The sequence below is a fragment of the Podarcis erhardii genome, assembly GCF_964252035.2.
Source record: "Podarcis erhardii genome assembly, chromosome: 6".
Lineage (NCBI taxonomy): Eukaryota > Metazoa > Chordata > Lepidosauria > Squamata > Lacertidae > Podarcis > Podarcis erhardii.
In genome coordinates, this window is record NC_138510.1 from 83,721,716 (window position 1) to 83,745,597 (window position 23,882).

Genomic DNA, 23,882 nt, shown 5'->3' on the forward strand with positions numbered 1-23,882 from the left:
GGGGTGCCCATTTGCCACTGCCGTCAGCTTGGCACAGATGTCTCATCCTCCTCCTTCCCAAGCTCAGTGGCAGCAGCACTAGCAGGGGAAACAGGAACATTCCTAGATCAAATCAGAAGCTGGAATGGCTTTTGTAATTCCAGGACTGTCCCTGAAAAATTGGGACACTTGCAGGGTACGTGGTAAGCTTGTGTCTGGATTATACCACGTCAGGCTACAGGCGGGTGTTCACATGGCTGAATGCTCCTATATACAAAATTAAACAGATAAATGTCTGCACAGAGAGAACTAATATATCAGGTAGGCCACTCCAGAACTCTTTCCCCTGGTGTGTGTGGGATTGTTTTGTATATAGTCCAGACATAGATTTACCACCTTGTGTACATCTCTCAGGGAAGCTTTACTGATTACTTCTTATGCAATGGATTTATTTACGATCCTTAAATATTGCCAGGGTAGTTTACAAATAAGTGCAGTGGTACCTTGGGTTACAAACACTTCATGTTACAGACTCCTCTAACCTGGAAGTAGTACTTCGGGTTAAGAACTTTGCTTCAAGATGAGAACAGAAATTGCGTGGCGGCGGCAGCGGGAGGCCACATTAGCTAAAGTGGTACCTCAGGTTAAGAACGGTTTCAGGTTAAGAACGGACCTCCAGAACAAATTAAGTTCATAACCAGAGGTACCACTGTAATGTATATTCTCACTGAGGAACTACTGATAAAGCTTAAAAAGATAAGATTTCAAGCATCCCAGACTTATCCAAATAAATTTTGAAAGCCACCGTTCTGTTATTATTCCCATTAGCCATCTCTTTTGAAACCAAGAATTCTTTGGATTTTTCTTGTAGGGAAGTTGTGCCAGCCCCATAATAATGTTTGTTAGCTGTCCTTTCCTGCACTTTATCCTGCTCTATTTAGTAGTTTATTTAAAACTATATACCACTTAATATTTCAAATATTTTAAAGTGGGCTATGGTATCCTTCTGTGCTATAGCATAAATGTGGACACACTGTTATTTACTCAAGATGAGAAAAAGTGAAATAGCATTGTCATAAAGAGCTTGTAACTTTTGTACCTCTGATGTCTGGAACACTCAGCATCTCTTCAGAAATATATGCGTCTAAGGATAATATTTTCTTAAGCTGAGACTCCTCTGTGTGCATCACACTATATTCTTACAAGGCACTTTGTCAAGCAAAGGAAATGGGGAAGGCTGGCTTTTTTCCAGGAACATGTGGTCCCTGCTGTGTACTCAAAGCCTGACAAGCACCCGCTGAGATTAATGAAGAGACTTTCACATTGGAATTAAGATGAAAGAATGCACAAAATTTAGGTAACTGATATTTAGGATCTTTTGTACACATGCTGTCTCTCAACTATCTCAAAGCTTCAAAAAGGCTATGCTGAGTTTTGGTGGGAAGCATAATTTTAAAAAGATGTTTGTGTACATATTATTAGATTCTTCACTCTTTGCAGCTAGTGCTGTTTAAAAAAATTAAGCATCCGCTGAATGGTAGCTTTTGTACAGAATACAGAGGTTCCCAGAAGACCTACCTCTTCCAATAATATTGGTCTATACCAGGGATGGGGAACCTGTGGCTCTCTGAATGTTGTTGGACTATCAGCCCCAACTAACATAGGCTATGGTAAGGGCTAATGGAGGTTGTGATCTGACAACATCTAGAGTGCCTCAGGTTCCACATCTCTGGTCTACCCATTATACTCAGTATATGCAGTAATCGTTGGTGTTTCCTAAAATAGTGGTCCTAAAGCAAGTGGCGACCTGATCACCGAAGAATTGATGCTTTTGAATTACGGTGCTGGAGGAGACTCTTGAGAGTCCCATGGACTGCAAGAAGATCAAACACATCCATTCTTAAGGAAATCAGCCCTGAGTGCTCACTGGAAGGACAGATCCTGAAGCTGAGGCTCCAATACTTTGGCCACCTCATGAGAAGAGAAGACTCCCTGGAAAAGACCCTGATGTTGGGAAAGATTGAGGGCACAAGGAGAAGGGGACGACAGAGGACGAGATGGTTGGATAGTGTTCTCAAAGCTACCAGCATGAGTTTGACCAAACTGCGGGAGGCAGTGGAAGACAGGAGTGCCTGGCGTGCTCTGGTCCATGGGGTCATGAAGAGTCGGACACGACTAAACGACTAAACAACAACAACAAAGCAAGTGAACCTTGCTAACCAACTCCTATCAGTGTAGCTTGACATTTCCAGGACAGAACCCATAGAAAGCACTTTATTAATCCAAGGCAGGGAGAGAAAATGTGGTTCCTTCCAGATGTTTTGGACTCCCTTAAGACCCACCCAGCATGACCAATGGTCATGGATGATGGGCATTGTATTACTACTACTACTAGTAATTTATTTACTTAGTTACTCTTCAACCTAAGGTCCCAGCCTAAACCACTGAGCCTCTTGGGCTTGCTGACTGGAAGGTCAGTGGTTTGAATCCTTGCAACGAGGTGAGGTACTGTTGCTCTGTCCCAGCTCCTGCCAACCTAGCAGTTCGAAAGCACACCAGTGCAAGTAGATAAATAGGTACCGCTGTGGCGGTAAGGTAAATGGTTTTCCATGTGCTCTGGCTTCCATCATGGTGTTGCGTTGTGCCAGAAGTGGTTTATTCATGCTGTCTGTGGACAAATGCTGGCTCTCTCAGCCTGAAAGCAAGATGGGCACCACACCCCATAGTCACTTTTGACTGAACTTAACCATCCAGGGGTCCTTTACCTTACCTTTACAACATCAAAACAACTTCTAGGAGGCAGCACATAAATTGTATCAGGGTTGCATGTGTTTGCAAGTCCCCTGCCACCAAACAGTAAAATCCACGGGAGATATGGAGCTACAACTGAACATCCTGATTCATAATTGTAGCACGACTTGAAGACAATAATCTACATGCAGACCAGAAGAGGGTCTTGTTGAAGGACACCAAGTGAATTCTGTGGTGCAGAAGATTGAACCCAGGGCTGGCCTAAGACATTCTGCCACTGTGGGCAAAACGCCACTGACTCCATTTCCATGATGCCCCCACTGCAGATCTATGGTTCCTTCCTGTCCCGTCCCTCCTCCCACCATTGCGCATATGATGCTGCTAGCCCTGCCACTGCAACAACATCCTCATCTGTGCCTGCGCTACCATCACAATGCAACAGCAGCAATGCCACCCAAGGCAAATGGCTTTGTGCCTCACTGATGGGCTGACCCTATTTGATATGTTTGAATCCTCTGGTTTTCTATTTTATTCACTTCCATGTGTTTTCATGTGTTTTATATTGCTGAGGGTTTACGTTTTTGTTTGGTTCAGAGATTTTTGAAACATCAAGCAGTTTATAAATGCTAATAAACAAAACAGCACAGCTAAAACTCGCAAACATCAGGGCAAACAGAACATCATGCATTTCTGTGCTGGTCCCGGGGGGGTGGATTTACTGTGAGGCGTGGTCAGAGTCCGGTCCTGGGTCAAGGGTCTAGAGACTGTCCACCAAGGGCGAAGTGGGGTCCAAAGCAAAAAGCCGGGCATGGTCGGGAACTCCGGAAGAACAGGTCTGGGTGCTGGCAGAAACAGGTTTACAATGACGTTGCTCCTGCAACCTGGGACTGGGCTGACTGGCCTTTATCTCCTCTGAGGCCAGGGGTGGTCCCGGCCCACAGGTGACCCACCTCTCCTGGCCTTAATGCGAGCACTCCTCCTGATAGAACTTAGTTCCCTCTGCCTCTCTGCCCTGAGCCTCTGAAGCTCAGGAGAGGCTGGAGGGTTACTGGACCCAGGGGGAGACTCACCTTCCCCTGACAGGGCTGGGAGAGGAGCACCTGCAGGCATTGGGTCCTCGATCACTCCGGAGCCAGAGTGGATGCATCTGGTGTCTGCTCCTGAGGATCCAGCACAGGTGAGGGCCCTTCAGGTTCAAGCCCCTGCCCCAGCTCAGCCAGCCCTGGAGGCGGGGACTCCTGTGCAGGCTGGGACTCCTCAGGTTCAGCTTCTGAATCAGATTCCCAGGCCATCACAATTTCAATGAAACTAGTTCACATTCTGAGGTTTGCAACTATTTTGTAGCACACAAAGTACTGAAAACAACAAAGGAATTTTTCAAAAGTTTCCCTCCCCACCTGCTTTATTGTATTCTTCTTTTGGCATGTCTCCTGAAAATCCCTCTGCAGGATCTGTCCCTGTTTCTGCAGTGGAAACATCCCAGCTTGATTTAGCTGCATTGCAGCACCGATGCGGTTTATGATGATTTTCAGAACCAAAAAGTCTATGCTAATTGAAATAGTAAAAATTCTTAATAATTTTGTAACTTTGTAACAATAAATTTCATTTCAAGTGGAGTATCATCAAATGAGTCTAAAATCATTTGAAGTATCTACCAGCTCCAATAAGTAAATCAATTATTCTTATATACTGTGATTTGGGCAGTAGTTTAACATTTTCATATCTGCTTGATGAATACATCTGTGAAGGCATAAACACCTTCCAGGATTTTGTTCGTTTAGCTTCAGGTTACTTCCTGTTCCTCAATATCACTTAGTTGGCTTCCCATCCATGTAAGCAACCCTAATCCTGTAATTGGGCACTTACAAAGCAAGAAAACCAGGTGGCAGCAATTATCATATTTACACAGTGCTTTGCCTAAGTGATGTGTAATAACATGTGCAATCATCGTGTACCAGCCCAGTTGGGAAAATGTAGAATACCAAACAAACAGTAGTTAGTAAAAGTTCATTCTGTTCAGCCCTTTCCTCTGCCATACAGAAGGATCCACATGGCTCTCAAATGTGCTAGAAACCTTCTATGCATTTACACTTACAGTACAGCGGTACCTCTGGTTACATACTTAATTTGTTCCAGAGGTCCGTTCTGTAGCCTTATCAGCATTCACCGATTGGGTCTGCGTTGCTCCCGGACAGGAGGAAGGAAGTCAAATGACACCAAGGGTTGGTTCAGAGAAAGAGTTCTTTATTTCTGCTCTCTGGAACAGCAGAAAGGCACTTGCATGCTCAGTCCACAGCAAGTCCAAAGAAATGAGAGATTACATGCAGTATATATATCCAAAAGGCACCCTCTCCCCCCTTCCCCAGGAATCCAGCCATGTCAGCTTGTACATGCAGGTTGACATCACAGATGTTCCTGCTCCGGCACTCTTAACCATAAAAGGGTATTCCTTCCTATACTTCTGACCATAAAAGGTTATTCCTGTTCCTACTCTTATCTTGGAGCAAGAGGTCACCATCTCCAAGAACACCCTCTGACGCTGTTCCCAGACTAGGTCTGTGCGTCTTTTGTGGTCAGGATATAAGATAAGGCACAGACACGTCTTCCCTGTTCTACTGGTACAGTGAAGTCCATCCTTGCCATCACAAACTGATAAAGGAGAGGGATCTGAGCACTTGTTTATACAGCTGGGTTTTGGCTCAAGAGCTCAAATGCTAAAGCATTTTAGCTAAGGAAAAATAGGGATTTTGGTGCAGTTTCAAACTGCCTGCAAAGTCAGTTTTGGGTTTGGGAAACCCATTCCTTCAGTTCTTAACCTGAAACTGTTCTTAATCTGAAGCACCACTTTAGCTAATGGGGCCTCCTGCTGCTGCTGTGCTGCCGCATGATTTCTGTTCTCATCCTGAAGCAAAGTTCTTAACCAGAGGTACTATTTCTGGGTTAGCGGAGTCTGTAACCTGAAGCATATGTAACCTGAAGCGTATGTAAGCTGAGGCACCACTGTATGCCCATTATTTGTGCTAAGCCCAGCAGTGTTTTAGAATGGGACAATCCTTTCTATCTTTCTTCCATACTAGCAAAACCATTCATTCCCCCCCCCCCAGCTATATCTCCTACCTGGGTGTCTAAACACTTAATTTGCTGAACTGGCCCAGCAGTTAAGTACAGAAGTGAAAAGAGCTAGAAATTTTCTATTACAGAATTGCATCCCTCTCTGTGGCTCATTAAATGCACTAAATTGTAACAGGAGGTTCTTTTTGTCTTTTGGCTCCTATTATTCTCCTCATTACATTTCCCCAATGTTCCCTTTGTTCAGAAATCTCATGCAATTACCAGTCAAGAGTAACTGGACGTCGCCTTCAATGAACAGCTCTATCTCTGACAATTTGGGTAAAATAACACATCGGATTGTCATAGCTTGGTCAAATAGTGCAATAAAGCAAGTGGGGCCAAAACTGCATGTAACACAAATGGGGCAGAGTCAAATATTGGGTTCCGTCTTCTCTATGATGCCTAATTCAATTCATTTGTTGATCTGACATCACTGAGTGATAGAGCTGAATAAATGAAATTGAAAATGATCAGGGCAAAGGTAAGTTGCCTTGAATGATATGGAAGAAGAGGGAGTAGCAATGCCAGACAGCCTTATGGGTTGTTATTGTTGTTTTGTAATGCATAGGTGCACCCTCACAGAGCATAAATGACTTTAGATTCCCTGAAATCGAACTGTGTGATTAGATAGATAGGTAGATAGATAGTAGATATTCAGGCCTTAGTTGGACACATTGCTTATCAAGGACTGCAATTGCATTCTGTTCCTGGTGGTAGAAATTGGTTAATTTCTTGTCCCTTCAGATTTCTAATAGAATAATAATAATAATAATATTGATGATTATGATATAATATAATAATAATAATAATTTATTATTTGTACCCCGCCCATCTGGCTGGGTTTCCCCAGCCACTCTGGGCGGCTTCCATAAAAACCAGAAATACATTAAAATATCACAGATTAAAAACTTCCCTGAACAGGGAATAATATATTATTATTATTATTAATAATAATAATAATAATAATAATAATAATAAGGCCCCCAATCCTATAACATCATCCCTTATTACAGATGATTTCCTTCTTTGACAAAAGAGGCTTCCATCTTTCTGCTTCATTCTCAAGTTGCTTGAGAATTCCTTTAGATTGTCTGTGGCAGAAGGATTTTGACCTGACCTTATTGTTTGTTGCAAGGTGGCCAAGGATGGTGGATGAACTTTTCTTTTCAGTAAACATCTCCTCAGTCTCCCCCGTTGCCCATACTTCCTGATCTGAAAAAGCCCCATGAGACCAATCGTATAAACTGTGTTTAGTACCGCTTACGTGTTGTTATGCCTGCAAATCAATGCAAACTTAGTTAAGCAAACATACAACAGGATTGTGATGCATGCTGCAACAATGAACTGATTCACACATATTGCTAAGCCAAGCTATAGCTTAGTGGGAACAAGCCAGATTACAGTCACTTTGCTCTTCCTCCCTCCCTCCCTTCCTCCTCCTCCTCCTGCATTGCTGTGAGCTAAACCATGCTTTGGCTTATCATGCAATCCAAACTGAGGCTCATGCATACCCTCCAACATTTTTCTGATGAAAATAGGGATGCCCTATTCAATAATAATAATAATAATAATAATAATAATAATAATAATAATAATTATTATTTTATTATATATACCCTGCGTATCTGACTAGGTTGCCGCAGCCATTATGGGCAGCTTCCAACATCTATAAAAATATAATAAAACATTAAATGTTAAAAAAAAACCACTTCCCTATACAGGGCTGCCTTCTACAGGTTGTACATATCTCCTTGGATTGGGGGACAGGATTTCTCTCCTCCATAAATGGTTTCCTTAGGGACATACCATGATCAGTTGAGAAAACGGGATGGCTTCTGTAAATCCAGGACTGTCCCTGGAAAATAGGCACACTTGGAGGGTCTGTTCATGCCTTGTCTTGCTCCATTCAAACCAGGAGCTGTAAAAAAGTGAAAGGGAAAGGACCAGTGAAAGGCCACTATGGGGTTGCGGCACTCATCTCACTTTCAGGCTGAAGGAGCCGGTGTTTCTCCACAGACAGCTTTCCAGGTCATGTGGCCAGCATGATTAAACCGCTTCTGGTGCAATGGGACACCGTGATAGAAGCCAGAGTGCATGGAAACGCCATTTACCTTCCCGCCACAGCGGTACCTATTTATCTATTTGCACTGGTGTGCTTTCGAACTGCTAGGTTGGCAGGAGCTGGGACAGAGCAACAGGAGCTCACCCCGTCACACGGTTTCGAACCGCTGACCTTCTGATCGGCAAGCCCAAGAGCTTCAGTGGTTTAAACCACAGTGCCACCCGCGTCCTTGAAGCTGTAACCAAGGTTTGTTTTAGGATTTAAACTTGTGGTTTGTTTGGAGAGCAACAAAGCATGAGCCTGGGTTTCAATGGCATGCTAAACCAAGCCATCACTTGGTGTATATCCATGCAGCAGGAGGAAGACTGAAGGTGGAATGCAGCTGCCACAGTCTTGTCTTTGGGATCCCTCAAGCTTGCACACTCATACTAAGCCATAGTTTGGCTTAGTGTTACATGTGAACCAGCTCAACAACAATCATATTAAAACAGGACAGGTTACGGTTGATGTCCCTTGGGTATTTGAGTTTCAAGATTATTTCCCTGTTTTATGCAATATGTAAGGTGTAATAGAGTTTCAGGTGCATGTGTGCTCTTTTCGATAGAATACCTGCTCTTTTCGATAGAATCTGAATAAAACTCTAGAGTTATCCAGCAAAAACAGAATAATGCATGTACTATAGACAGGACTGCATCTTACGTTGCCTATGCACAGTTTGGAGATAAAGTACTTTGCAGTCCGCGAATGAGAAAAAGAAATCTAACTCAGAAGCCCAACAGTGACTAGATTAGGTTTTCCTCTCAAATTGAGATGTGGATTAAGTTAGTGGAAATCAATATTTCTGGGAACGTGAAAATGAGATAACCCTACAGAGAAAAGTCATACTTCTAAAAAGCAATTTAGGGATAAGAAAAATGGAAGATTGTTCTGAAAGTAAAAAATAAAGAAATGGGGAGCTGGGGGTGGAGAATCAAAGCTATTACTCGTTATACCAACAACTTTTAAAAGTACTTTTTATTGTGTTATACAGAGAAAAGATTAGACCTAAGGTACTGTGCTGCTTGTAGAATGCATTTATTTCAGAGAGAAGTGATGGCTGTATTTCTGTCAGTATAGCCTCAAACTGTCAGCAAACCAATTAAGCATTTGAATTTACTCAATTGATTTGCATGAGGCAGGGGAACATTTGTGAAACCTGAGATCACTGAAATCAGGAATAGTCTCATTTCTTCAGTGGGAGTAAAGACCACTTAACATGTATCCATTTTCAAGGTTATTTAACTTCTCAGGTCATAAATAAGACAGAAATGAATTTTGTTGGATTCAGAGACTTGGGAGAGCTGGCTTACATACTATGGCTGCTAGCAAGTCCCCTGTCCCCCTGCCGGAACTTGCCGGAACTCAGTTCTGGCACCTCTCAGGTGGGCACCATTGCCATTATAAGAGAACACAGGAGGCATTCATGGTGAGTTCTGGCACCTCTTTTTCTAGATAGCACTGGCTGCCAGTATGAATGGCATCTCTGCAAATTATTCACTGCCACCATTGCCACCTTAGCAGGGCTTTTTTTATATAGGAAAAAGTATGCCATTGTTCTCCATGAAGTTGTTACAGTAACTGCCACTCTCTTAACATTCTAATTTTTTTTAAAAAAGGTGCCAGTGCTTATCTAACTCCAGAAATGTGCATTCAACTTCTAGAACAATGTTAGCAAAAAAGAAAAGAAAAGGAGTTTGACCCATCTAAATTTAAACAGTGGAAAAGTCAAAGGCAGGTGGTGGGGGGTACGAAACTGGAGTAACATAGAAGAGAATAGCAAGAGCAATGAATGTCTCATGACCAAATGCTCTATTGCAGAAATGGGATGGGGGTGGCACTGTGGTCTAAACCACAGTGGTTCAAATCCCCACGACGGGGTGAGTTCCCGTTGCTCTGTCCCAGCTCCTGCTAACCTAGCAGTTCGAAAGCACACCAGTGCAAGTAGATAAATAGGTACCACTGCGGCGGGAAGGTAAACAGCATTTCCGTGCACTCTGGTTTCCATCCTGCTGTCCCGTTGCACCAGAAGCGGTTTAATCATGCTGGCCACATGACCTAGAAAGCTGTCTGTGGACAAACGCCGGCTCCCTCGGCCTGAAAGCGAGATGAGTGCCGCAACCGCATAGTCACCTTTGACTGGCCTTAACCGTCCAGAGGTCCTTTAACTTTTACCTTTACCTGCTCTGTTGCAGGTGTGGGTAAGATGCTGTTGCACTACAACTCCCTAACAAGCATGGCCAAGGATGTTGGGAGTTATAGTTCAGCAATATCTAGAGGGCCAAAGGTCCCCCAAATCTGCTCAGTTGTCAGCACCAGATTTAGGGCAATGTTGGCAGTTACCCCACACAGAACATTGAGCCTAGCAGAGCACAAAATTGAGAAGATCCATCATTGAGAATATTCATTTGGGGGCACCAAACTTTGGCTTCGCTCAGGGCTCTGTCCTATCAAGTATTCCCAAAGTCTGCTTCTGCTGTTGTGTCCTGTGAGCATCTGTGTGGGATGTGATCATGCAATATGAGAGCACAATATTCATAATATATTTTTCTAACCACAAATTAATTTCTTCCTATTACCATTTAAAAATGTATTTATGTAGGAGAGACATATGCGGCTGAGGCTAATCTTATGTTTTGCCTCGTTTTGTTTTTAATTATAGAAATGAATCAAGGAGCTGCATTTCAATTTCTTTTTCACGGCTGTGCGTCCACATTTTTATAGCTTTGAAATGTAATATCATAACCATGAACTTGAGTACATGGATATATACATATATAAAACAAGTCTAGAACTAACTTAGGCTAAATGTTACTTTTTAAATGCGCATTTTTAAACAGCATCACTCTCTCTCTTTTTAAAAAGAATTGCTTTTACTGAGATTCTGCAAAAAAGGGTAAGCAGTAAAATATATAAACAGAAAGAAGAAATAAATAATAATATGCACTATAGTTAAATGTTACCTCAGTTCAAGACAATGGTACATAGGCTGATACTTTCACTCTGACAGAGGGTTACACAAAAATGGATCCATCCAAAATGACAAATGTGATAGTCATCACACTCCTCTCTCCTCCTCTCTCAATAGCGTAGCAGATAAATGGAAACTAACTTAACTTAAATTCTTGAAGAAGTGTGCATGCACACGAAAGCTCATACCAAGAACTGACTTAGTTGGTCTTTAAGGTGCTACTGGAAGGAATTTGTTTTGTTATTGTATATCATAGCAGACTACCACAAAAACAACTCATAAAGAGTAGTGAATGGAAACAGCAGGGCTGAATCTACACTGACCTATTTAATGTTATTAGAATGATATTGGATATGTCGTTCTGAAACGTCACAGGTCATACTTGTGAATTAGAGCGTTTTTTACCTTGGTTTTTTTTATATAGTCAAAACACTGTTTCCCTGCTGGTGGTTGCTAATTGCTCTGCTGAAACTTCTGGTGTCACATTATGCATTATGAATATTAAAAATAGGATGCCTTATGTCCATATACGTTATCAAAAACCATTCCTTAACCCTTCCTTAACGTTAAAAACCATGAGTGTAGATCCGCCCCACGTCTAAACACACATGTGGCCACCAGTTTGAAGAAGCTAAGCATCTCTGAGTCTTCTTTTTTTATAAAAAAATTACTTTTCAGATATATATACATTTCACTGATTTTACAATCATTTTGACATTTCAAAACTTGACTTCCTTCCCCCTCTTTCCGCAGTTCCTTAAATTTATTTTTAATATCTTTTGCATATCCAAATTAACTTAGCTTACTCATTTATTCATCTTCTTTAAATATATACTCTTATGTAGCTGCAGGTTATTACGATAATCCTGCCAGTGTTTTTATCTGTTTACAGTTTATCTGTAAATATTCAATAAACCATTTCCATTCTTTTATAAAAAGTTTGTTATCTTGATTTCTTATTCTTCCGGTAAGTTTCACCATTGCTGCATATTCCATAAGTTTTTGTATCCATTCTTCTTTCACTGGAATTTCTTCTTCTTTCCATTTTTGGGCAAGTAACATTCTTGCCGCTGTAGTCGCATACATGGATAAATTTCTATACATTTTAGGTGGTTCCATCCCTATAATTTTCAACAGCTCTGAGTATTATCAGGACATGAATGGGTGACCATTTCAGAACCATGTGTATGCCAGTTTTGCTTCCATTATGAAATATATGTAAGTGGGGCATAAATGTAAGTGGGCAAATAAGTGGGGTATAAATGTAAGTGGGACAAAGCGTGTTCTCCATAACAGAGAGCACGTGTTGTGGTGGGGGCTTGCAGCCACCCCACTGTTGTTTGGTTAAAGGCCACGAGCTGTGATTGGGCAAAAGTGTGTTGCTGGGGAGTTTGTTATGTTGCAAATTGGGGGGAGGGGTCAGAGGGCTTAAATACAGGGCACACAGCTCTCTTGGGCTGCGTGCACCGCATCACCCACCCACCCTCCCTGAAAAAGGGGGGGGGGTTCATTGCTCTCTGACCTTGCTATGCCTGTCATGGGGTCGTCTGCTTTTCGGGCAGGGGCCTGGTAGAAATTTTGTCCATTTGGCTGATTGGCTGGACCATTTGGTTTTTTGCCTACTGCGTAGCAAATTGTCACAACTTGTAAGGTTGGCAGTTAGGCATTGGTTAAAATTGGTTGGTGGAGGGGTAAGTGTCTACCCCTCCAATGGTGGTGCTGCATAGGGGATTCCATTAAAGGAATCCAGGGGCTTGCCATCCTTTTGTCCTAGTCCCTGGCATTGGACTTGGGCCGTGCAAGCCCCTAGGGCATGAGGGTGAGAAATGAGGGACTGATGCCCAGCTTCTTTTCTCCCCAATATTGTCTTCCCTGACTGGCTTCTGCTGGAATCTGGAAGTCAGTTTTGTCCCTGGGTCAAGGACAGATAGTCGTAACCAGTGCCTAAGCAACCACTCACATGTGTGTAATTAAATAAAGTTGTGGCCAAATTCATGCCAAATACCTTAAACAAAAAATGATGTGTGTGGTGTGAGTTATTGGGGTGGCTTGGGGACCTCGACGTGCAAATAAGACAATGCAACAATGATTAAAAGTCTTGAGAAAATGTTTAAAACGGTATTTGCTTGGCACTAAAAAATACATCCCAGGTGTTGGGTGGTCCTCCCAAGGGAGAGCATTCTACAGATATGGCACCACCACCACCACGAAGTCCCTCTCTTTATCTGCTTGCTACCCTGTTCAAAATACAAAGCAAAGATGCAATATTGACATTGTAGAACACTTCTCCTTCTCACCCTTTTGCTTACAAGTGCAACTGCGCAAAGGCATTTTACAAAGCCTTGGCTCAAACTTGGCAGGACCACTAGAGAGAATGTAAAATTACTTCAGGGCCCACACCTGCCCTGTGGGCTGCCAGCTAGCAATTCATGCCTTACATAAAATTCTCCCGCTTTTCTTGCAGATCACGTTGTGTGCGAAGAGGAATTCAAATATGCAATGCTAGCTTTAAACTGTATTTGCCCAGCTACATCCACGCTCATCACCTTGTTAGTTCATACCTCAAGAGGGCAGTAAGTATAAAATTCCTTAAAATTATTATCTGCTCTGTGATAAAATAAGAAATATTGTAAAAAAGAAAAATATAAGAGGGGGGTAGGTATAAAGGCAATATCAAAATTTGGAAATGTGTATTTAAAGAAATTAAATTTCGAATGATTGGCAGAGAAGCCGAAGGAAGTCAAAAAATCGAAAAGTTTAACAGAAATTGTAATGTGGTACGACTGTATGGAAAAATTAATAAAATATAATTATTTTTTTAAAAAAATATGAGCTGCTGTTGCAGGTGCACACTAGAAGTGTCCGTCTGTGAAAATCACATTTTATTTTATTTTTCTTAGAAGAACTTATTCAGGTGACCAAACATTTCCCTCTATATTTAGAACTGTGTTGCTGTGCTGTTCAATTGGCAGAACAGTCTGGGTTTCCAAATGGATTACTGGGAGAAGCTGGTTTATTGATCTCATATCTTGTATCTTTCCTTAGTTTAAGGAGTGTTTTTAGGCCTTGTTTATGACGTGGCTGTTTTAGGAATAGCTTTGCCATCTATATTCCTCCCCATCTGCTGGAGATAAAGCCTTATGTCTTTCTCCTTGCACTGTACTGTGGGAAGTTCTGCCTGTGTTGCTCCCCCAGAAAACATTTCTCTTATGAGACTGGAAGCAAGTTTTCAATCCCATACCCTCCAACATTTCTCTGATAAAAATAGGGACGTCATATTCCATAATCAATAAAATAAAAATAGCAAAAGGTATGAAAGCAAAGACACCTTTTTAGTAGAGTAAAAGGTAAAGGTAAAGGGACCCCTGACCATTAGGTCCAGTTGTGTCCGACTCTGGGGTTGCGGCGCTGATCTTGCTTTATTGGCCAAGGGAGCCGGCGTACAGCTTCCGGGTCATGTGGCCAGCATGACTAAGCCACTTCTGGCGAACCAGAGCAGCGCACAAAAACACCGTTTACCTTCCCGCTGGAACGGTACCTATTTATCTACTTGCACTTTGACATGCTTTCGAACTGCTAGATTGGCAGGAGCAGGAACCGAGCAACGGGAGCTCACCCCGTCACGGGGATTCGAACCGCCGACCTTCTGATCGTCAAGTCCTAGGCTCTGTGGTTTAACCCACAGCGCCACCCGCTTCCCTTTAGTAGAGTAGTGTGCCTTTATTATGTTAGCAGTAGGAGTGGATAGGGCGGGACCCTCTCACATTGTAGACTTTTTTGGCTGGTATGATTGTTACCACATGACTCAAAGTATGGCGGTGTGGGATGTTTTCAGTCAGAGAATAATAGAACAAATAATAAGAAAGAAATAATTCCTGTAAATTTATTTCTGGCTACTTGACCGTATTAAGGTGCTGGATCAGGTGCTCAAGTTGAATGCTGGGTCTGCTTAAGAAAATTAAAAAGTCAAGATATTCAAGAATATATTGAATTGGCCGAACTTACAGGTTTAATAAGAAATTATTCTAACGAGAAAATAAGGAGAGAATGGGAAGTCTTTATGAATTATATGAAGAGAACTGATTCTCAGATTCATACTTGTTTAGCTTAGAATAAAAATCTCACAGGTAATTAGAATATTTCTCCAAAAATTTAATCCTTACAGACAATCAGTGATATGAGGAATAAAGATCAACATGGAGTTAGTTGGAAGTCAATTTTCCTCTTCTTTTTTTTTCTTTTTCAGTATTATTTATCATTCTTCTTTTTCCTTTTTTAGGAGAATGTAATGCTTTATGTTTTTTTATTGTAGTTTATGCTATTATCCTTGTCATTTCGCTTTTGTATTTTCTTCTGTTTTTGTATTATTCGTTCATTTTATTCAATGCTTGCTTGTATGCTGAATAAGTATAAATAAATAAATAAAATTAAAAAGTTGCAAGGTGGGAGTGGGGAGCCCTCTGAATAAAACACTGCCATTTGCTCACAGGGGAGTGTTCAGCCTTTTGTGTGGCAGCTGAGCATCGCCCAAGGTGGACCAAATGCCACAACACACTGAGGCAGGCAAATGTCAAGATATTAATGGCTCCCATTTCATTGGCACCTGCTAAGAGACGCGGAGGGGAGGAAACAGCTTTGCTTGCCAGAGGAGAACACTGAAGGGAAAGTGGGAAGAGAAACATAGCTTCATTAGCATTAATGTGCTCAGCCAAGTGTGTGTGGAGTTCTGAGTCCATGATCATTTGGCGGTTTTCTTTAGCAAATTAGCATAAGATGGGGGGTAGTTTTGCTGTTTTTAAACGTTCTTACTATTAATTCCTTATCACAGATGGTTTTCTGTTTTACATAGCATGTCCTTTCCGTTGCAGACTTCCACAGCAGGATATTCGTATTGATGTGAAAAATGTTATCCTGTAATGTAAAAAGAGGGGGAGGGAGTTAAACCTTTATTTCAGGTATTTGCATACTGCTTTTCAAGCCAACCTCACAAAACCGTTTACCTAAAATTATTAAAATGAAAAACACCAGCTAAAATGACAGAATGATGTGGTAGAGACCATGCAAAGGTGTGTGCAGGTTTTAGAAAGCTAGATCTCTCTTCCCCTCAAGACAAGATGGTGCCTAGGTACCTCTGAGGTAACTGCTGAGGGAGGGAGAGTCAGCCTGAAGAAGATGGCGGGCAACTCTCTGAGCTGTTCTGTTTTTCTTTCGCTCCTCCCCGCGGGGGAATTGGAGAGACTATAAAATGGCTTGCGACAGAGTGGGAATCCAACCTCAGTAAATTCCATGCATGACTTTTTATCCTGGACTTCTTCTTGGCACTCTTGAAGGTTGTCGTCATCGCCATGCGATCAATGGCAGAGATGAGGCTCCATTCATGTCATGAATCCACCATGCATCTGCATGGTGAAACTGTTTAATATTGTTTTCTATATGTGTTTCAGGGAGGGCCAACAATCCCCAGAACAGTGGCAGAAAATGTACGGCAGATGCTCTGGTAATGAAGTGTATCACATTATCCTGGAGGAGAGTGTATTTTTTGCTGAATATGAGGGAAAGAGTTTCACATATGCATCTTTCCATGCACACAAAAAGTATGTTTCATTTCTAACGGTGGCATTTAATGTGACTTCCTTTCAGAAACTCTTTCTTTGGTTGACTGGAATGCACAGGGCTGTTTGACCTGTTAGTAAGAAGCCTGCACCTCAGTTGATAGGGTTTTATGTGAATGTATGCTACAGAGACAGCCTTGGTTGGGTACATTGGAATTTAAAATTGTACCATTTCCGTAGCTCAGAAGCTACTACACCTTTCTCACTGCATTCTTAAAGTAGACTACCGAGTGTAGACTCTCATCTGGAAGTTTCTTGCCAGTTCCTATATGTTTGGGGGCTGATAATGATTGTTCTGGGCCAAACCAGATAAGAGCTTCATAAATGCAATTTTCACTGGGAAAATAGTGCTCTCCCTGGACACCATGGTCCTGATCTCAGTTGGCATTGATATGGTTGATATCGAAGAGACAACAGATCCAGTTGTTCAGCCCTCAACAGAAATCAGCCCTCAACAGAAAACCACCTGACGCCTAGTGAGATCTGCTGTTTGATTATGCACTGAGAGGTCTTCCTTTAACGCAGGCATAGGCAAACTCCGGTCCTCCAGATGTTTGGGACTACAATTCCCATTATCCCTGACCACTGATCCTGTTAGCTAGGGATGATGGGAAATGTAGTCTCAAACATCTGGAGGGCCGGAATTTGCCTATGCCCGCTTTACCACTTCCCCAGGGCTGGATTAAGCAAAATAAACATGTGCTTGAGGCATCAAGGGAAGGTTAGCAACACAGAAATTTTCCATTGACAGATTTTTAACATGAATGGTCACAAATTGCTCAGCTGAGCATTCATTTTCTCAGCTGAAGGATATTAAAAATCCCAACAGAACGACTAGGCAACAAGACAGGCTGGGTGTCTACTAAGTATAGAAGCAGATGTGTCACGTAAGATTGGTTTACAGGATCTGATTGAAGACTTTGTTTTCCGTCTCACTGTAGCTTTCGTTTCATTTAAAAAACCAAAATTTTATTTTACTGTTTATTATTGTTTATATTTTTAATTAGATACTGTATATATGGAGGCACCAAAATATTTTAAGTGCTCAGGGCCTCTCTAAAGGTCTTAATTCAGCACTGCAATCCTCCCTTCCCAAATCCCATGGCCATAGCCATGTTAAATCCACATCATGCTCCCCAAATTTGGTTTTCTCTCCTGTGCAAGCCCTGGTCCCAACTAGTAGTCCCCAACTACTCACATAAATGGGGAGGGTGCTCTATGTCATCTCAAGCAAAAAAAGTGTCAAAACAGAAAGATGTAAAAGATTGTAATGTGACACATTTGGTGGTAGTGTCCCCAAAAGTGGTTCGAGCCGCCATGTTCTCTTTTTAGAGGACAGAATTGAGTGTTCTTTCTCAGTGAGTTACACTTAGAAATACGTTCTTGCATCTCACACAAGTTCTTGTTTCAAGAATAGCTTCCTTGGAGTTCTGGTCATGCTCAGAAAAGTGTGGTGCATTCCCATTACAGTTTGGCAAAAACGGTACAGACCACTAGTCTGCCAAGTGGTAAATGGGTATTTGTGGGGAAACTCAATTCCTCTGGGTCTCTTTGTCTGGTCATTGGGATTCTCCCTAGGCCACACTCCTCGCCAGCCCACAATGACACCCTCCTTGAGGGTTTTTGCCTGTGTAGAATGTGTCCTTGAACTTTCACAGTGTCTCTAGGTTTCCTGGATGGAAGATAGAGAGGTATGTTTGAGAGAGAGTGTATGTGAGCGTGTAGAAGCAAGCCTTCTGTAGAAAGCTGAATTTAATATTTTTTTGTCCACTATTTTCTGTGGCCCCTCTGGCATGTGACCCCAGGAAGGTTTCCCAGATGAGCATACAGACCTTGATCTGAAAAATAGTTTTCACCTGTCCCACACAGCATACAGCGTGTGAACTTAGATGGATTTGCTTTAGGACAAACCATTTCTGTCTTACTGTATAAAGCTCAGAAACACACACACAAATGCAAGCAATGTTCTAAATCATCAGAGGCAAAGCTATTTTCTCTTTACCTGTTTTCAATTGTTTATAAATAGGTTTTTAGAACACTTTGTAGTGAGAAAAGGACCTGAAAATAGGTCTCTGCTCAGCAATAATAACACAATTTTAATATGGTGCATAATATGAGTCTTCTTTCATTTTATGGACAGGGGGTGGGATTAAGAGTCTGATTAGAGAAATTAGCTGGTGCAACATGAAAAAGGCTTAAAACATTTTCCTGTTATATCCCTTGAGATGTCATTATAATGCAGGAGCTGCATTTGATCACAAACATAATTTGAGGGGAACTAATTCTGTGCAAGGCAGAGCTTGAAAATATGCTGACTGTATGGCAATTTGTGTGATTTCGTCAGTATATGAAAGGGATGAGTAAAAGGCTGTGATGACAATGGTATTGTAAGATGATACCTCTCAGGGCATCCTATATTTATCCCAGTCCAAGATGCTAGTTTTGACTTCTCAAGTCCTATATGCACTGAATAATACGTACTTGAGGATGTGTCCAGAACACTGTTCTTTCACACGTTCGAGTTTCTTATTGTCCCATTTTTTAAAAAACAGAAAAACTTTGTGTGTTACCTCTACATCTTCTCTTTCTGGAGCTAAGAGTTCTGGTTAAGGGTTAATGCTTTAGTTGCATAATTGCACCTGTATATCCTTCCACAAATAAGAAAGAGTTCTGGTTAAGGGTTAATGCTTTATTTGCATAATTGCACCTCTATATCCTTCCAAAAATATGAAACCATTTCACCCCACAAAAAAGTGGATTTGGAGCCCTTGAGATAGGTCTTAATTAATGCATATGGGATCAATAACTAGTTTAAAGAAAATGGAAAATGGAACAAATTCACAATTTAACAAAAAGCAAATTAGGACTCACCCACACTGGAGTTTAATGTGGATCTGAAACTGCTTGTGTCTCTATGGGGTTTTTTGAGGGGGGGCAGTGCCCACAAATTGTCCTTATTCAAGCAGCAGCCCCCACTCTCCCTACTAAATTCAGGTTTTGCTGGGCTGTGGTTAATCAATAAAGGAAGACACTCCAATATAAAATCACATGTTAACTAACTGTGGACACTCTGAAGCACACTGTGTTTTGTTTTTACAAATGTTGTGACAATTCATTGGCTGCCATCTATCACCACACACCCTACATCTAATCTGTTTCCATCAGCCCAAAGGAAATTATGCAGCCTACCCTTTTCTACCAGTTGAAGGCAGGCTCACAGTATTTTATATTTCATTTAAAACAGGTATTTTGCAGAACTGCTCTTGCACAAAATAACTGTAGTACCAGCTGTAGTACCTTTCAGGTACAGGAGACAGGAAAAGATAGTAGGAGGAAAGAAAGCAGCAGTCTTTCATGTGAGCAACTCAAAATTATTGCTGACCTTTGAAGCAACACACACACACACACACACACACACACACACCTTTTTACTGCTCTTTTGTGCAAATGTGGTACACAGGGAAGCTTGTATTTTTAAAAATAGGGAAAAAATAAAAGATGGAAGTACAAAAGTAAATGAATACCTGCTTACATGCCCATAGAGGGTCTCAGATTTTGGAATCTTATTGTGGACAGAAAAGTAATAACCGAGGGGAAGAGACAGCAGTACACAGTGGGAATACACCTCAAACACACACACCCCCATTCTAAAATCTAGACAGATTTTAGAATGGGGGTGTGTGTGTTTGAGGTGTATTCCCACTGTGTACTGCTGTCTCTTCCCCTCGGTTCTAAAATCTAGACAGATTTTAGAAGCATAAAATTGAAATGCCCATGTGTGGATGAAGGCTCACAAACTTCCACATGGAAACAGCAACACAAATAGACATTAGCACCCTAGTTTGGACGCAGCCTAAGTCGAAAAACAACGAAAAAGAGATGGAACAATTATGAGGACAATGGACACCATGAGAACTTTGTCCGGACAAGTTACAAAAGTGGTTGAGCTCCTTTAAAAACAAAATAGACATTTTAAGGGCCATTTCCATTGCTTTTTTTTTTGCGCAAGCCCCGTGTGACACATTCTGGTTTGCAAGATAGACTGCACCCTCTCAATGATAGTAGCAGTTTTACTATGTTGGAATTAAAGCAGTTCATACAATCAAATACAGTGGTACCTCGCAAGACGAATGCCTCGCAAGACGAAAAACTCGCAAGACGAAAGAGTTTTTCGTTTTTTGAGTTGCTTCGCAAGACGAATTCCCCTATGGCCTTGCTTCGCAAGACGAAAACGTCTTGCAAGTTTGTTTCCTTTTTCTTAAAACCGTTAATACCCAGGGTACATTTGGGGGTGCAGTTGCGACTTGACTTCGAGGAGCAACTCATAGCACGCGGTGTGGTAGCCTTTTTTGAGGTTTTTGAAGACTTTGGTGATTTTTGAAGCTTTTGCAAAATCCGTGCTTCGCAAGACGAAAAATTCGTAAGACGAAAGAACTCGCAGAACGAATTAATTTCGTCTTGCGAGGTACCACTGTATTACAGTATAGAGATCTAAGAGATCCTAGTTGAGGGTGCGACATTTACTGGACCAGTAAGATTCATTAGATGGTGAAGGAGTGGAGTATTGGCTGCAAGAGGGTGCTTCTTTCAACTCTAATTTCTTTGTGAGCAGCAGGGGGGGGGACACACAAACTCTCTGATATTGGAAGCTGGGGGGGGGCAGTAATGTATTTCCAACTTGAGCTTTCCACAAAATGTGGGGGATACAAAAATAAATTTATTTTTGAGTCTATGTTTATATACATCCTGCACTTTGTTCCATTTTTTCCTAACCACTTTTTTATATATACAAATTTTAAATTAAGGTTTGGTGTCTGTCTAATTGGTGTCAGGAGGGAAGACAACAAAAATATTTTGCTCAACCCAGGGCCTCGCTATATCATGAGCTCTTCAGATATATGCTTTTATATCAACATCACAAAGGAAGAAAATTCAGCTTTTAAGAAGCAAGAGCAGCATCGGAGAAATCACATGTCAAGGTCGTTTTATCATGGCCCTTCTCGGTTGCCAGTGCACAGCATAATTGCTAGTATGGGTAAGCAAACGTAAAGTGATGCTGGTTTTGTTAAAATATATAAAAAAGAAGCAACAAAATAAAATCTGCTATATGTCTTGGGAAGCAGTTTGTTCGCTATGCATTTGGGTATCTCTTAAGATATTATAACCAAATTTTGTATGTTGGTTCCCAAGATCAAGGACCAGGTTTGGACACAATCAGACACTAATTTGAGTCAAGATGGCAGATCAATCCTTTCAAATCTGCACTTAAAAGAATTTCTGAGCAGTTTTGGGTATGAGACTACCAGTAATGTATGAAATACAAAACTATTATAAATTTGTATACTGCCCTAAACCCACAGGTCTCAGGTCAGTTCACAAGATAAAATCACAGTATGAAAACGAAAAAAGACATTAAAAAATTGACACTAATGCAATGGGATTTATCCCCCTCCCCCCATTCTTAGCATTGCATTGCATTTATTTATTTATTTTTATTGGGTTTTATAAACAAGAACAATGTTATACAAACAAGTATACCAAGTTTTCTCATGTCATCTGTGTATCACAAAAAATAGCATTACATTGATGGTACATTCTCCTTAAGCCTGTGTTGACTACATCCCCATAAAATGTTAATCGGAGACAGCATTTTGACATAACCTCAAATAAATTAGATGAGTCAAATCGAAGTTCCTGCACATCGCTTTATGTAAAAGCACTCGGTGTTCTTGCCCTGTGTTGTTATTTCAAACCTTACTTAAGGTAATCTTACAATTCATCTACTGATTGAGAGGGGAACAGCTCTATTTTTCAGAAGCTGATTTTTCAAGTAATAGCTACAGAAAGAGTGAGTGTTAGAACAGGTAATCCAAGCCTTCGGCTCAAATAATTGCAGCCCATTTCAAGTCTCTCCCATGCTCATTAAAGCCTTGATTGGGTTAAAATGGGTGGGCTCTTCATCCCGCCCACCCAGATAAGTGTTCACCCTTACAATGCAATATGGAATTAAATACAAATCTCTCTCTTTTTCTGGTCCCTCTCCTGGAATTGTAATCAATGCAATGATTATCAGTCTGCCAAAATTCAGAGGGAATAATTATCTTAGTGGGCCTTGCTGAGTGTTTCACAGGGATTGATGATGCCGTTGAGGAGAAAGCAGTCCTCTCATATTACAGTCGGCTGAGACTATTGTGATGGGGCATCTCAAAAAAAGAAGAAGGGGTTTCCTTATCTTCCATGGGCTAATGCATAACTAAGGGAAAGCTCTCCCCAGGGATGTTCGCCATTATACGCCTTTAGGCGCCAGGCAAAAACATTCCTCTTTAACCAGGCCTTTGGCTGACGAGCATCTGATACCCTTTTAAAATGTGTTGAGAGGGGGTTATTGGGTTGTTTTTGTTTTTATTTTGATTGTGTATTTTGTGTTTTTATATTGTGATGTTATCTTCTGAACTGCCCTGAGACCTGTGGGCATTGGGCGGTATGCAAATCTAAATAAATAAATAAACAATAAGAACGTTGGTAGGTTACTACACTTATGTGATTCAGTCCACGTCCTGCCAATTCAGGGCCGGATTTAGGTTTGATGAGGCCCTAAGCTACTGAAGGTAATGGGGCCCTTTATATGTCCAGCTGTCCTTTGTCAACAACAAATTGTCACTGTTTTTTGTGTTGAATATTTTGAGGAGCAGCCTAGCATTACTTATCATAGGAGCCTGCACAACACAAAACACTGTTGCTGTATATAGGTTTTATTTTATTTGTTTTTTTATCTTATATTTTGGAAATGTACATCCAGTGTTTTTTTTCTTTAAGTTTTTTTTGGGGGGACCCAAGAGTGTGGGGGCTCTAAGATATACTTGTTTAGCTTATATGTAAATCCGGCACTGTGCCAATCCCATATGACGTGGATATTGGGAAGTGATTTGAAGTGAGTGGAAACTGAACCCTTCATTCCATGGGTGTGTTGTTTTTTTTAAGTGCAGGAATTTTTAGCTGCCCCCCCCCCACAGATTTCCAGCCACAGATCCCCACATAGAGTTGGTAAGGGAGGGAAAAATATAGGAGATGGAGGGTTCAGGTCTCTCCTGACCTGTCCATGGCAAGGGTTGCAATTCTGACATCACATCAAGTTTGGTTCTTAGTCCTCTAGATCAAACTGCATAGTACTATATTTTTCAACTCATTTCTGAGAGCCAGTGTGGTGTAGTGGTCAAGAGCGGTGGACTCGTAATCTGGTGAACTAGGTTCGCATCTCTGCTCCTCCACATGCAGCTGCTGGGTGACCTTGGGCTAGTCACACTTCTTTGAAGTCTCTCAGCCCCACTCACCTCACAGAGTGTTTGTTGTGGGGGAGGAA

At 41.4% G+C, this 23,882-nt stretch overlaps 1 protein-coding gene across 5 annotated transcripts in view; it reads left to right on the forward strand.

Moving 5' to 3' along the window:
- The window catches only part of KCNT2 (potassium sodium-activated channel subfamily T member 2), a 229,665-nt gene that overhangs the window by 159,704 nt on the left and 46,079 nt on the right, over positions 1-23,882 (forward strand). For all 5 annotated transcript variants that reach the window (XM_081865759.1, XM_081865761.1, XM_081865762.1 and 2 more), the window contains 3 exons: positions 13,375-13,483; positions 16,355-16,504; positions 21,328-21,557. In XM_081865759.1, the coding sequence (XP_081721885.1) occupies positions 13,375-13,483; positions 16,355-16,504; positions 21,328-21,557 (489 nt within the window). The remainder of the gene's footprint in view (positions 1-13,374; positions 13,484-16,354; positions 16,505-21,327; positions 21,558-23,882) is intronic.